Here is a 14,288-nt window from a genome sequence, read left to right on the forward strand (position 1 = left end):
CTTTCTTTCTTTCTTTCTTTCTTTCTTTCTTTCTTTCTTTCTTTCTTTCTTTCTTTCTTTCTTTCATTTTGACCACAGAGGTACATAATGAGAAAGAAAAGAGAGAGAGAGGGAAAGTAAGAAAGCAAAAGCCACCTGGTCCAGGACTCTAACTGCGGTCTGCCATGTGGACGTCCAGTGCCCTTCACTATCATGCCGGCCCCAAACCATTCCATTTAATAGGTCTCCTATTCATTTGTCTAGGACTGAATTCTTCACTCATCACTCATTGATAGGCTCATTGAGAAGTAACCATTTAAATGTAAAGATATGGAATGTTCCTATTAAGGTAATTTTATGATAGAAGTGTTGATCTTAGAGCTCACGGAATCTCCAAATTAGACACTAATTTTCCAAGTTCCACTGTACAGAGCTTTGTGTCATCATCTAATGTATTTCTCAGAAAATTTGAGTTTATTAAAACTGCTTCTTGGGGGCCAGCTGGTGGTGTCAAGGTTAAGGTGCTGGACTCCCACATGGCTGACAATACTTCAAATCCCAGACCTGTTGGCATGAAACTCACTCTGAGGACATGTCCTTTGTGCTCAAAATCCCAAGAGGAGAATGGAGGAGAAGGGACTGTGGCATGGCCATCCCCCGAGAGGTGATTTCTCACTTTCTCTAACTCTCTCTGTGTCTCCAGTAAATGTGCACGCCCTATAGCAAAAATCTCTCTAAAAATAAAAGCATAAGAACTATTTCTTAAGGAAATTCTTTATGCTGCCTGGAGGTAACAGTGCTCACAGAAAGAACCTGAAATATTTCTTCTTGGGGGCAATTATCCAAGTCAGCCTTAGTTTGCAGAGCAGGATGTCTTGTGTCTTCTATTTAGTTTGTGCATCAGTCAAAACAAGTAACTGGGGCCAGCAGGTGGCACAGTGGCTAAGGCGCTGGACTCCTATATGGCAAACCGCAGTTTGAATCCCAGACTTGGCAGCTTGCTTTCTCACTTTTTTTCTCTTTTCCTCCCTCACTCTCTCTCTGTGTCTCTGGTGAACACATATGCCACTATAGTCAATTTAAAAAAGGTAATAATAGTAAACTAAATACTTCTTTCTTTAAGAATTATTTCTTATTTAATTTTATTTATTATTATTTGACCAGAGAGAGAGAGACACAAAGAAAGAGAGGAAAATTGAGAAAGCAAGCCACCAGGTCTGGGACTCGACCCATGGTCAGCCATGTGGGAGTGTCTAGTGCCTCATCCACCACTCCACCTGCTGGTCCCTAAAATAAATAATTCATAACTACCCTTTGGAAACTCTCCAGTCACCATAGTCTCATTGCATTCTCGTTCTCATCAGTAGTCTGCCAGAGGAAGTTGTATTTGAAGGAGATAGTATACTAATGTATTAATCATTCGTTATTCTACATTGGGCTATAAAAGCAGGAGAGCTACATTCTGTTCTTTAAGTGAACTGATACGGGCAAAGGACACTGAGTTAGATAAGCTGCTGTAACCAAGAATCTTCCAAACGCAGTGACTTAAAGGAAACTGATGTTAATTTATATCTCATATAATAGCTGCAAAGCGAGGGCAACAGATTGTGCTCCAATAGTCACTCATGAGCGCATTTTCTTTCTCTTAGGTGGTTTTCCTCTCTTACTGTGTTGCCCAGGCCTGCCCAGTTGAAATTGAGAACATGGCCATGTCTACAATCCAGTGCAGGGGAATGGTGAAGACAGAATAGGTAAGGACACACCCAATGTTTTGTGCCTAACACTTCAAATGACACAATTTTCCTCTCACAGTGTATTGACACAAAAATATTCTGTTGGCATTTTACATGGCCACAAGTAATTGCACAGGAGAGGGGTAAATACAGTCTCCAGATAAGGGGACAAAGCCACCACTCGAAGGAGAAAGGTGGAGAACGGATACCATGTAACAGGAAGTAGCTTCCACCAGGATGACTAGATTTATTAGCTTCTACCTTTCAGCCAAGTCAGGTAATTACAAAGTAATATATATTACTATTATTACTTTCTAAAAATTTGCTAGAGGGTGCATGCATTTGCCAGAGGGAAGGAAACAGAAAGATCATCCCCTGCCCTGCCAGGGGGAAATTTTAGTACACATGCATTTGCACCCAGCATGTTTTAGAACCTGTCAGGACTCTAATGTGTAGTCGGCCATGAGGGATCCAGCTGGCTCAACCACCATGCCGTGGGCTAACCCAACAAAGAAATACATACTTTATACATATTCAACTTAGGGAAGAAATGCTTTTTCTGAATATTTTGCAAATATATGTCCCAAGATTTTATTAGACATGGTTTCCCAAGGTTTTTTCATCTTCGGTAAAATAATTTTAGAAACAGAATCACATTTAGCAGCAGTACAGAATTTTTACTAAGTGCTAAATACATATTATTTCATTTAATCCTTATTACAACATTTTAGGGCAGTTATTATTATTATCCCCATATTTCAGATTAGGAAAGTGGGACTTAATGAGGTTAAGTAGCTTTGTTCTAGGTCATAGTGCTAGGAAATATTGGAACTGGGATTCAAATTTAAACTCCCTGATCCCAAAGCCCATTTGAAAACTCATTTCTCCATATGGCTTTATATAGTTTTGTCGTTTTTCTAGTTAGAATTTGAAACCGTGAGGATAGGTGGAATCACCAACAGGAGAATCAGAGTATAAAAGGAAGAGTCAGGAAAGAACTCCGAAAAGAGTCTTTATTTAGGGGAAGAGGAGAAGTAATCAGTGAGATAGGTGGAGGGGCATGAGCCTGAGGGGAAGAGCTCCTCGTGCTGACTGCCACCAGGAAAGACACAAGGATGGCACCGAGAACAGGGCACTGGATTGGGCATTAGACGATCATTTGTGATTTCAGGATAACCATATTGATAGAGCACAAGGAAAGAAGAGAAAGCCAGAGTACAAGAGGTGCACAAGTGAATGCGAGGGATGGCAGAGGAAAATGCAGCGGCAGTCCACTGGCTTTGAAACAGTGCAGGGGAACAAGGTAAGCCAATGGTGGGTGCCCTTGAGAAGAGTTACAACTCAGAAAGATTTATGTGAACCGACACTTAAATAATTTCAAAGTCAGAAATTCCTCTAGTTAAAAAGTCTGTTTTTTTCTGATTACAAGATATGGATGAGGAAGATGCTTTTTCTTTTGTTTCAAACAAATTCTCCTAAGGGTGAGACTGTCATGCTTTATGAATTTTCTAGAAAGTTCACTGAGATATTATAATGCTGGACTCCTCAGTCATTAGTTTTTGTATTCCTAGTGATACAAGGTCAAGAAAGTGGTAAGTCAAGTTTTGTGGAAGGAAGGGAAGAAGGGAGAAAAGAAAAGATGGAAGAGAAAGGAATAGAGTAAGACAAGAATGATGTAAAATAGGAACATCAGAAGGTTGAGGTAAACTCTTGACAGACTGTGAAGTGGACAGCATTGGGATTTGTCATTTCCTTTTTCTCAGTACTTTCCTCTCACTGCCATCAGTGTTTTCTTGCCTTTTCCTGGTCATCACTGACCTTATTTCTGAGCTGGCCTCAGAGAAGGGTGTGGCCTGTCCACTACACTCCTCCTGTGGGCATTTCCTTATGTTGCCTTTTATTCTAGAGTGAGTGGCCAAAGTGAGAAGGATCTTATTAAACCATTACTGATAAAGTGCTAACAACTATTAAGGTGAAATGTATGAGAAATAACAGGAAATTCGATGCCTGAGCCCTGACTTTGCGTTTAGGAACTGCTACTTGAACTGTAGTTTTAGACAAGTTACTAAAGTGCCAGTTTCTACCTCATTGGAGTTTTCTTAAAACAGTATGAGTAATTTTATCTCTTCTTATAAAAATGTCATTTTTAATTAATTAATTTATTTTTTGCTACAGGGTGCATGCACTCACCAGAGAGAAAGAGAGAGAGATTGAGAAAGAAAGTGAAAAATCAGCCTCTGGGGGCGGGGGGGGGAAGGTCACATCATAATCTCTTTTCTTTCAGTCTCCTCTCAGAATTTTGGGCACACATGCACATGTGCCTGGCATGTTTTTCAAGCTGCAGAGTCTGGGACTCAAACTGCACCATTGGCCACAGCCACCTTAACCACCATGTCACCACTGGCTCCTAAAAATGTGACACTTTTTAAAATCACCAATATAATTTGTCTTCATTGGACTTCATTTAGACCAGTATTTTGATTTATTATGTAAAATACAATAAATTTCTCTATCAGGACCAGGAAGATGTGGGCAAGATCGGATAGTGAAAGTGTGATATGTCTAAAATGGCAGCCACTAATCAGTATGGGCTAACATTTTCCTTCCAGAAATGTAGGAAGAGTTTTATTAAATCATTTGACTTTTCAATTGAATCCCCAGTCAACATCTTTATATGAACATTTCTGATAGTTAAATGTTGGCAAAATATTAATTTTTCAAATACTGTAGGCAAAACAATACATGAAGAATGGAGGAAGAACATATGGCCTATGTGTTGCCAGTTTGCAATGTCCAACCAAATTTTAAAAAATGAAGAAATGATGGGAAGCTATGTCTCACATTACATTATATACATGATGCTAATGTTTAAAACTAGGCTTTAAAATTTCAATAACTTATCTCTGTCAATCTGTGATTGGTGAAAATTTACCAGGGGCCAGCAGGTGGCATGGAAGTTAAGGCACTGGCTCTCACATGGCTGACTCTGTGGTTCAAGTTCTGGTCACAGTAGCTTGAAAAACACACTGGGTGAATGTGGGTGTGTGCTCAAAATGCCAAGAGAAAAATGGAGAATAAGGGATTGCAGCATGGCCATCCCCCCAGAGGGTAATATGTCACTTATTTCTCTTTCTGTCTTTCCCTGACAAGAGCATATGCACTGTAGCAAAACTAAAAATAAATAAATAAATAAAGTTTTTAAATCACTGGAAACATTTTGCTACCAAAATAAGATATACATTTTTAAGGTCATAGTAAAGAAATAATATGTTTTCTAAAATACATTTTGTGGTTTGCAATAGGCAACTTTGAATATGTAAATATTTATAGATGTATCCATATCATTTTCAACTACAAGGAACTTTTAATCTCTAGGTTTGTGCCTTTTAGTATATATTATACTATGTACCATTTCTTCCTACCAATCAAGAAAACAATTTAAAATTAAAATCATCAAAAATAGGTGGCCCTTTCACAGAGGAATGACTATATAATTTACTTACGGTAGCAGGCTGCACAAAAGAAGAAAATGATAATGCAACAAGCTGTCTCAGAGCTGACCCTCTTCTGAGAGTTAACCTTTGTGCTCACAAATAGTTATCTGAAAAATTTCTAAAGTATGAATGGAAATAACAGCAGATTACATTACCTACATCCCGAAGGTCAGAGGTTCAGATTACCAAGGTAATGAAACTTCAGTGAGCTGCTTCAGATCTATTAGGGTTGTCAGTTTTTATAAGCACGCTTTCTTCGGGCATGCAATTATAACATAAAGGACCTATATTGGTGAAAATTCAGCAGCCGGATCTTAACAGAAGCATTCAAACATCAGGTGCAGAGAGAGAGCCTACCTTTATGAACAGGCTTCGAGGAAAAATCAGTTGGTGAGGCGGAGAGGAACAGGGAGATAAGTGGAAATATGTATCAAAATACATCTCTAGATAAAAGCTTTATATTCTTCTCAGAGGTGTTGGATAGGGGAGTAACTTGAAGCATCAATTAACTTACATTCTTTCATTAAAATGCTTTAAGAGACTCCCATCCACATGGCACAGATCATTAAAAACCTGCAACCTTATGAAAACCATAATGATAGTTTTTTGTGAAAATGAGTTGTTCAGTGGTAGCGTAGATCAACAAAACCAGTGGTGATTTTAGATTACAATGAATGTCACCTAAGGCTGGTTTTAATGTACATCCACTCTCATATAACAATGGAGCAAATTCACTCAGGTATCTTTAACAAAGTATTTCTTGTCTCAAGCTGTAATAAGACTCAAAGCTGCATCAAAATCACCCGGTTGCTACTGTCCAACAGTAAATTTGTATCTTTTTATTTAACAATAGATAATCACCGTAGTTGGTGGTTTTCTTTCATAAGACAAACTATTTTAATTTGGCCATTTCCTTCTTCCCTCCCTCCCTCCCTCCTTTCCTTCTTTACTTTCTTCTTTTATTTACTGAGATTCTAGTTATAAGACATGCTTACTGGAGAGAGAGAGAGACTGAGATACAGACAAAAGGAAAGTGAGAAATTTACCCACAGGATAGATGGCCAGGCCACAATTTCTTCTCTCCCATTTTCCTCTCAGGATTCTGAGCATGCACAGCCATGAGCTTGAGGTATTTTTCAAACTGCCATGACTGGGACTCAAACCATGGAGTTGACCATGTAAGATCCAGACTTAATCACCAGGCCACTTACTAGCCTAATTGGGCTATTTCAAAGCAGCTATTTCTTAATATTTGGTCATAGTCTAAGAAGCTTTGATTCAATGAACTATTTGCCAAGGCGCAATTTATTACAACACATAAATTTACAATTATTACAAATAAATTTATTGTCCCTACAGCTTGTAGGGATGATTACAATACATATTTCCATGGAGATTTAGGGTTCTTTTTTACCTGGTTGTCATAACAGATCATGACAAGTTAACAGAAGCGATATTAAATGCTATCCTACTGACCAAACAGTTTTGGAATCTCAGATATGGCAGTTCCTAAAGTTACAGGAACAGAGAACCATCCTGAGTTGTTCTAAAGCCAGTAAAGAGGTGTTCTGAAGAGGGCAGGGACACACTCTGTGCCATTGATGCAAATCTAGTGGTGATGCTTAGGCCTTGCTTCACTGAACCAAACTGGAATTCTGCTCACAATCAACCCAAGATGATTCACAGGAAAAAACTTAACACGTTATTGCAATCCTGTTAAATGGATCTTGCTAATGAGTGATGAGTCATGAGGTATGAAGATGAGTTCTTTGTAGGAAGGTACACATTATGTTGTATCAAATCAATATATGGACAATTTCATCACAACTAGTTGATGTGACAGAAACTACATTTATCATCTAAAAAGAATGAATGAAAGAAAAGGAGGATCAGCCCACAGTGTGGTAGTTATGGTGGTTGGATCCTACATGGCCAATTGCTGGGTTTGAGTCCTGGACCTGGTGGCTTGAGAAACACACTGTGTGTGTGTGTGTGTGTACACCCAAAATCTTGAAAGGAAGAAGAAGTTGAGGAGAAAGGACTGCAGTGTGACCACTCTCCACGGGAGGTTATTTTCTCATCCTCTCTCTCCCCTTCTCTCTGTCTTTCTCAACCCCACTGAATATATGCACTCTCTTGCAAAATAAAATTTAAAAAAGGAAGAAGAGACCCAAGAAGGATGTAAGTAGAAGAGAATATGCCTCTTACAAAAAAAATAGCATGGGGTGGAGAGGCAATTATGTTGCTAGACTCCTACACAGCCAACTGCTGTTCAAGTCCTCAATCTGGTGGCTTGAAAAACATACCAGATGCATGTGTGTGCATGCCCCAAATCCCAGGAAGAGAATGGAGGAGAAGGGATTGTGGTGTGGTTATCTCCCCAGGAGGTGATTTCTCACTTTCCTTCTCATTGTCTCTGTCTCTCTTTCTCTCTCTTCAGTGAGTGCCTGTGCCCTAAGGCAAAATCCTCTTTAAAAAAAAAAGAATAAGGAGAAAAATGGCATGGGAACCTTAAGTTTTTGTTGTTGTTGTTTGTTTATTTTTAGTTTTTATGTGACCATTTTTTGAATTTATTTGGGTAGTAATGCATGAAGGGGAAATAAAGATATGAGAAGCTCACTTACTTGGTTTAGTCCACCTTACGTCGATGGCTGTGTGGTTCAGAACACTCGTAGTGAGGTTGGCTCCTCTTTCTGGAAGGCCGGCCAGTGTCGTCACGGTTGTTTCTTGACTTGGTGTAAAGCCCACACTATTGTGTACGAAGAGCTTATACTCATAGGTTGTAAACCTGAAAGGTCATTATGTCAAAAAAAGCATATACATTTCTATTTTACAGTAAACTAAATATCTAGTTTTTGTGTTTCTCACAAAATACAGGATTCCTCACTCTCCCCATCCCACCCCCAAAATACTGTTTCCCACATCCTCCTAGAAAATACATTATTTTCTTTTTCCCCCTTATACAAAACATATCATTTTTGTAACTCTCCAGCCTTAACCGAAGTGCCAGGAAAACCATTTTATTAGGAATGCTAAGCAAATATCATTGTTGAAAACAAATGTGGCTTATCGTTTTCTTATTCTTGTTTTCAGAAATGGTGAGGATTACAGCTCAATTCAAGATGCAATTACACATCTGGCAAGCTGCCAGCTTTCTATCTGAATTTGATCCAGAGAGTTTTATGCTCTTCTTTTGGGAAACTCATCCATTTTCAAATATCAGAATCCCTCATCACTATTTTCTTCCTATACCTATGCTCCCTTCCTATAATCTCATTGGCAGACAGATAAACCCCCAAATTAAATTGTAACTGTGACCAAAGTGTACAACATCCTCCCGCTGAGAGTTTTGCTACAGTGAGCTGTATTCTGCCATAGACTCGACATATTTACCTGAGTCAATACTGTGCAAACTGAATATTTGCAGAAGGGGAAAACTGGACGTAGTGATACGATATGAGGGGTGTTTCCAAGTCACATATTAAGTCGATGATAGAGTAAAGCCACCAATTCTTCACCTTTTGGACTCTTTCAGACGGAAGGCAATCAAGCTTTCTTTGTTTGGTTCTAAACTGCCTGGGTAGGAAATGCTATTTAGAGACCCAGTCCAGCCATGACTGGATAAGAACTTACACTAAGACATTTGCTTAAATATTCTGTGTGACACATGACCATCAGAGGGCCAGGACTCGAGGCAAATAGCTATCTCAGATTATTATCACCAAATTTGGGTTTATTAGATTACCAAGGATACCTCATACTCAATGCCTCCTTGCAGGTCCCACAGTATTTGTTTCAATATATCACTAGCTCTGCTGGCCACGGTGCAAACAGGAGGAAGGTGTTTCCAGGACTGTGCTCTGAGACCCACATTATGTCAGAATTTTCAGAGCATTTTACTACTATCCAGGGGAGTAGGGCAGCTTGCCTTGCCTATTTCTCTAAGCCCAAAGGGATTTTTCCAAAGTCCTGTCTCACCCACATTTGAAAGTGTACTTTGTTATTGTTAACATAGGTAAGGACTAATGACTTCATGAGGCTATTTAGCTATTTCCTCTAAAGAAGTGCTATTATCATACCTTCTGCATATTTCTGCTATAGCATCTCTTCTCAAGTGTTTATTGTCTTTTTTTTTTCTTGCTTTGTATATTGTATATTGTAGTGGGTTTTTTTTTTTTTTGAGAGATTTTCACTGTAGGGCGCGTGCGCTCGCCAGACAGACAGAGAGAGACATAGAGACAGAAAGCGAGAAATCATCCCCCAGGGGGGATGGTCACGCCGCAATCCCTTCTCCTCCATTCTCCTCTCGGGATCCTGGGCACGCACGCACACGCGCCCGGCGTGAGTTTTAAGCCACCGGGTCCGGGACACGAACCACGGTCGACTACGTGGGAGTCCAGCGACACAGCCATTACGCTAACTGCTGGTTCCCTGTAGTGGCTTTACTGTGTTCCTCCCAAAAAGATATTTCCAGATTCTAACTGGTGGTACCTGTGAATGTGACCTTATTTAGAAATAAGGTCTTTGCAGGTGTAATCCAGTTAAAATGAGTTTATATTGGATTAGGGAGAGCTTGAAATCCAGCGAATGATGTCTTTATAAGAGAAAATGGAGGGAAGCGTTGACAGAGACACAGACACACATGGGGAGACAGTGCCCCATAAAGACAGAGGCAGATATTGGAGTTATCCTTCCACCAACCAAAGAATGTCTGAGCCCCCCCGGAAGTTAGGAGAGGTGAGGAAGGAACTTCGAGCCTTGAAAGAGTCAGGCACTGATGACAATTTGATTTGGGACACCAAGCCTTTGACTTGTGAAAGAAGAAATGTCTGTTACTGTAAGTCACCTAGTTGGTGTTAATTTGTTACAGTGGCCCTAGGAAGTTAATACATATGGTTTTAACAAGTACTAACTAGTTCACATGACCAAGACAATTAAATAAAACTAACAATTACTTAGGACCAGTAGTTGGTTTAATGGTATGTAGCTGGACTCCCACATGGTCGACCATGGTTTGAGTACCAGACCCGATGGCTTAGAACTCACACCAGGCATCTGTGCATATGTGCCCAAAATCTCGAGAGGAAAACGGAGGAGAAAAGATTACTGCATGGCCATCCCCCTGGGCTTTGACTCCTCACTTTCTGTCTGTCTCTCCAGCGAGTACACATGTCCCATGGCAAAAATCTCTCTTAAAAATAATAACAACTACTGGGACCAGCAGTTAGCGTAATGGCTATGTCACTGGACTCCCATGTAGTCGACCGCGGTTCGCGTCCCGGACCCAGTGGCTCAAAACTCACGCCGGGCGCGTGTGCATGCGTGCGCAATATCCAAGATCCCGAAAGGAGAATGGAGGAGAAGGGATTGTGGCATGGCCATCCCCCCCCGGGGGGGGTGATTTCTCGCTTTCTATCTCTCTGTCTCTCTCTGTCTGGCGAGCGCACGTACCCTATAGCAAAAAAAAAAAAATACTCTAAAAAAAAATTAACAACTACTTAGTATGTCTCGGGTGTTTTCTACAGTTACTGGGTCATTGGAAAAGTCATGATGTATTTTTTTCCATTTTTCTAAGCAAAAATGCATCATGACTTTTCCAATGACCCCTTAATCCATCCATTCTGTAGGATAACCCGAAAAGGTGCTCTTAATAATACCTGTTTTGAAAATGAGGAGAATGAGACTCAAAAAGTTATATAATTAGTCTACATCATGGAACTAGTAAGTAGGAGAGTTGGAATTCAACTCTAGACAGTCTGATTCGAGAGCCTGTGATTTTAACCATGATGCTATACTATTGACATAATTGTGATGATAATAAAACAGCAATAATAACAACCATAATAATCATCTAGCCGGTCCATGCTTGGATGATGTCATATCATTGGGGCTTGACCTTCGACTTATTTTTCTAGCAGAGTGAATAGTGTTTTTCTTAGACATCCAAACGGTCTGTCTGAACTTCCTTTGCGACCACTAGTATAAACATGAAGGATGGCGAGTTAGTGTTAAGAGGGTAGCAAGTCTGTGACAGTGGATTGAAAAGAAGCTAATAGCTCACATGGGAATTGAACCAGCAACCTTGGCTTCATTAGCTCTCTCCCTGGGTAAAATACTCATACTTATATTTTACTTCATAAAATGACTTAAGAGAAATCTAGCCACAGTCAGGATGCCTAATCTCTCATACAATATTTGAATTTTCCTTCCATCTATCTAGGCTATTATACAATGCATAATCTTTATGGTTTAAAGTGATACCATGGTTGTGGCTCCTTTCTAACAGGACCAGGTGGTACTAAAACAGTCAGTCATAAATAAATTCTATAGGGCCAAGTTCTTTTTTTTTTTAGAGGTTTTTGCCTTAGGGCACGTGAGCTCACCAGAAAGAGACAGAGACAGAGATAGAGACAGTAAGAAGGAAAGTGAGAAATCACCCGCCCCCACACACACACCAGGGGGGCATGGCCACATCGTAATCCCACCTCCTCCATTTTCCTCTCTGGGTCTTGGGCATGCCTTCACACACAACCAGCAAGAGTTTCAAGCCACCAGGTCCAGGACTTGAACCATGGTTGAGCATGTGAGAGTCCAGCGACATAACTACTGCACCATCTGCTGGCCCCAGGCCTAGTTCTTCTAACACATTATGAGATTTCATAGACTTTAGGTATCTGTATGGTGAAATATATGACCCTATATCTGCAGAGAAGACACAGACCACTGAGATACACAATTGGGATTCTGTTTTCCAGATGGTACTAAAATTATAGATCAAGAGATTAATTTAGAGTCTACTTGTTTCACATAAAAAGCTACATTTTATAAATTAAAAAATTAAGACCCTGAGAAATTAAGTAGATTTGACGAAGTTTGCACAGCTAGTTAGAAGGGCCAGTTGGGAATCTAATTTCCTCATTTCCAATATTAAATTATTCCCACTATTCATTATTTGATTTAATTGAGAGCAATAGGCATTTCATTTGACACCATCCGTCTTCCACATTTTCTGTAACTTTCATTGCTAAGTTTTTAATGAAATAAGGTTTTGAATTCTCTTTAAGGAAGTACTATAATATACTTTTTCATTGTACCTGAAAGCTAATATTTATTTAGTAAGGATATATACCTATAACTTGTCAACATATATGTGGTGATTCATATTTCACCACTTCATATCAAAAAACATATTAGTTGGTTTGAATGTATACATACTTTTTTTTTTTTTTTTTTTTTTGGCCATAGGAAGCGTGTGCTCACCAGAGAAAGGGAAAGTGAGGAACCATCCCCCAAGGAGGAATGGCAATGCCACAATAACTTCCCCTCCACTGTTCTCTTGGGACTTCAGGCATGCACACTCATGTGCCTAGTTTGAGTTTCAAGCCATTGAGACTGGGATTGAAACTGCAGTCAGCCATGTGGGAGTCCAACCCAAAATACCACCTGCTGGCCCCATACATATATATTTTTAGAGTTTCTTTTACTCTTTCTTCCCTGAGCAGGCGAAAATAGAGAAGAAAGTGATAAAGAGAGAAAGACAGGCGTTCCAAATAGGGTCTTTACGTGGTCATCCACTCCCAGCCCCAACAAGCCCTGGATCTTGGACATGTTCCCACTTTGAATATTTGGGGTCCAGATGTGAACCTGAAATATTCCCAGGTGGGTCTGCCTGACAGTACGGCATTACTGCTGCGACTCTATCCAGCCCTATAGCTTGTCTTTTAAATGGACTTAGGTATTGATTGTTGATCGTAAATGGTACATTCCATTTAATTAAGGATAAAAATATTTTGGAAGATGGCACTCTGTCCTAGTGGTTAAGGGAGTCGGATCCCACATGGCCAACTGCACTAGAATCCTGACTCTGGCAGCTTGAAAAACATGTCACGTGCTTATGTGTACATGCCCCGAATCCTGACAGGATGGAGAAATGGAGAAGTGATTTTGACCATGTCCCACTTGGGGGTCTGTCTCCTTCTCCTCTCTGTCTCTGTCTCTCTGTCTCCCTCTCATGAGCGTAGTCATTTATCAAATGGCAAAACTCACCTACATCAATTAGTTTCTTCCCTAAATAATAATTTTAGTTCCTAGGCATGCCTTGAATACAGACCATGTCGAGCCCTAGAGAAAACAATATTTGGAATCTACAAAATAAATGAATACATATATTGAGCCTATAATATATCCAACAAATCTAATAGTTTGAAGGCCTATTTGAAAATAACAGGCTATTACAATTGTTCAATCCTAAAAGATTAATTTTGTGGGGACCATCCACCAGCTCTTCCCAGACAGCAAATCCTAAGTATTGTTGCTGTAGATCTGTCTATGATATTTTTTCTTGTAAAAGGTAATATATATTAAAATCTTATTTATGAAACAATACTCATTTCACAGTTCAGTTGGTATTACTTAAAAGAATAAAAAAATTAACTTCTGCTTAACTGATGCAGTTTTAATCTGTTTATTTGCTGAATAGATACATTTATAAATGAATAAACAGATGTTTCATCGTTACTGAAGCAGTCAGTCTCAGTCTCAGGTCAGATGTAATTTGCTAGGTTAGTGACACAAAAAATCTACTTGATCAAAAGAGAAATGACCCTGACTGAAACTGAACAAGGGAATCTTTTAAAGATACTTTGAAAACAAATTACATTGCTCTTTCGTGTTTGGTATAGTATTACTTCATTCATTTATTTGTTCATTCATTCACAGTATTTATTGAGTACAAGTCACATGCTAAATGCTAAACATAATATCTGTCCTCCTGGAGCCAGAGTGCTTATATATTTTTACAGAAATACTTTTTTTTTTTTTCACATGAGAACATCTAAATGATTTACTCTTTTTTTCCCCCCTCTGAAACATAGTAGGTGGAACTTCTAATGTAATCTTACTAGTCAAGTTAGTCTTCACAGAGGAGGTAATATATGTGTTAGATTTTGACAACAAGTGGTATTTTGTCCAGTAGAGACATTTGTCCAGCAAAAGACACTATACAGGGCAAAACGTGCAAAGGCTTGTATCTTTAAAGGGTCTGATGTATTTGGGAAACCAATAAAATTCTTCAGTGTAGCTG

The 14,288-nt window shown here is 39.4% G+C and overlaps 1 protein-coding gene across 1 annotated transcript in view; it reads right to left on the reverse strand.

Moving 5' to 3' along the window:
• Window positions 1-14,288, reverse strand: part of USH2A (usherin) — an 819,384-nt gene that overhangs the window by 250,101 nt on the left and 554,995 nt on the right. Inside the window, exon 43 of the mRNA XM_006155854.1 lies at window positions 7,831-7,994. Within this exon, the coding sequence (XP_006155916.1) occupies window positions 7,831-7,994 (164 nt within the window). The remainder of the gene's footprint in view (window positions 1-7,830; window positions 7,995-14,288) is intronic.

Source organism: Tupaia chinensis, unplaced genomic scaffold (genome assembly GCF_000334495.1).
Source record: "Tupaia chinensis unplaced genomic scaffold, TupChi_1.0 Scaffold000473_1, whole genome shotgun sequence".
Taxonomy (NCBI): Eukaryota; Metazoa; Chordata; class Mammalia; order Scandentia; family Tupaiidae; genus Tupaia; species Tupaia belangeri.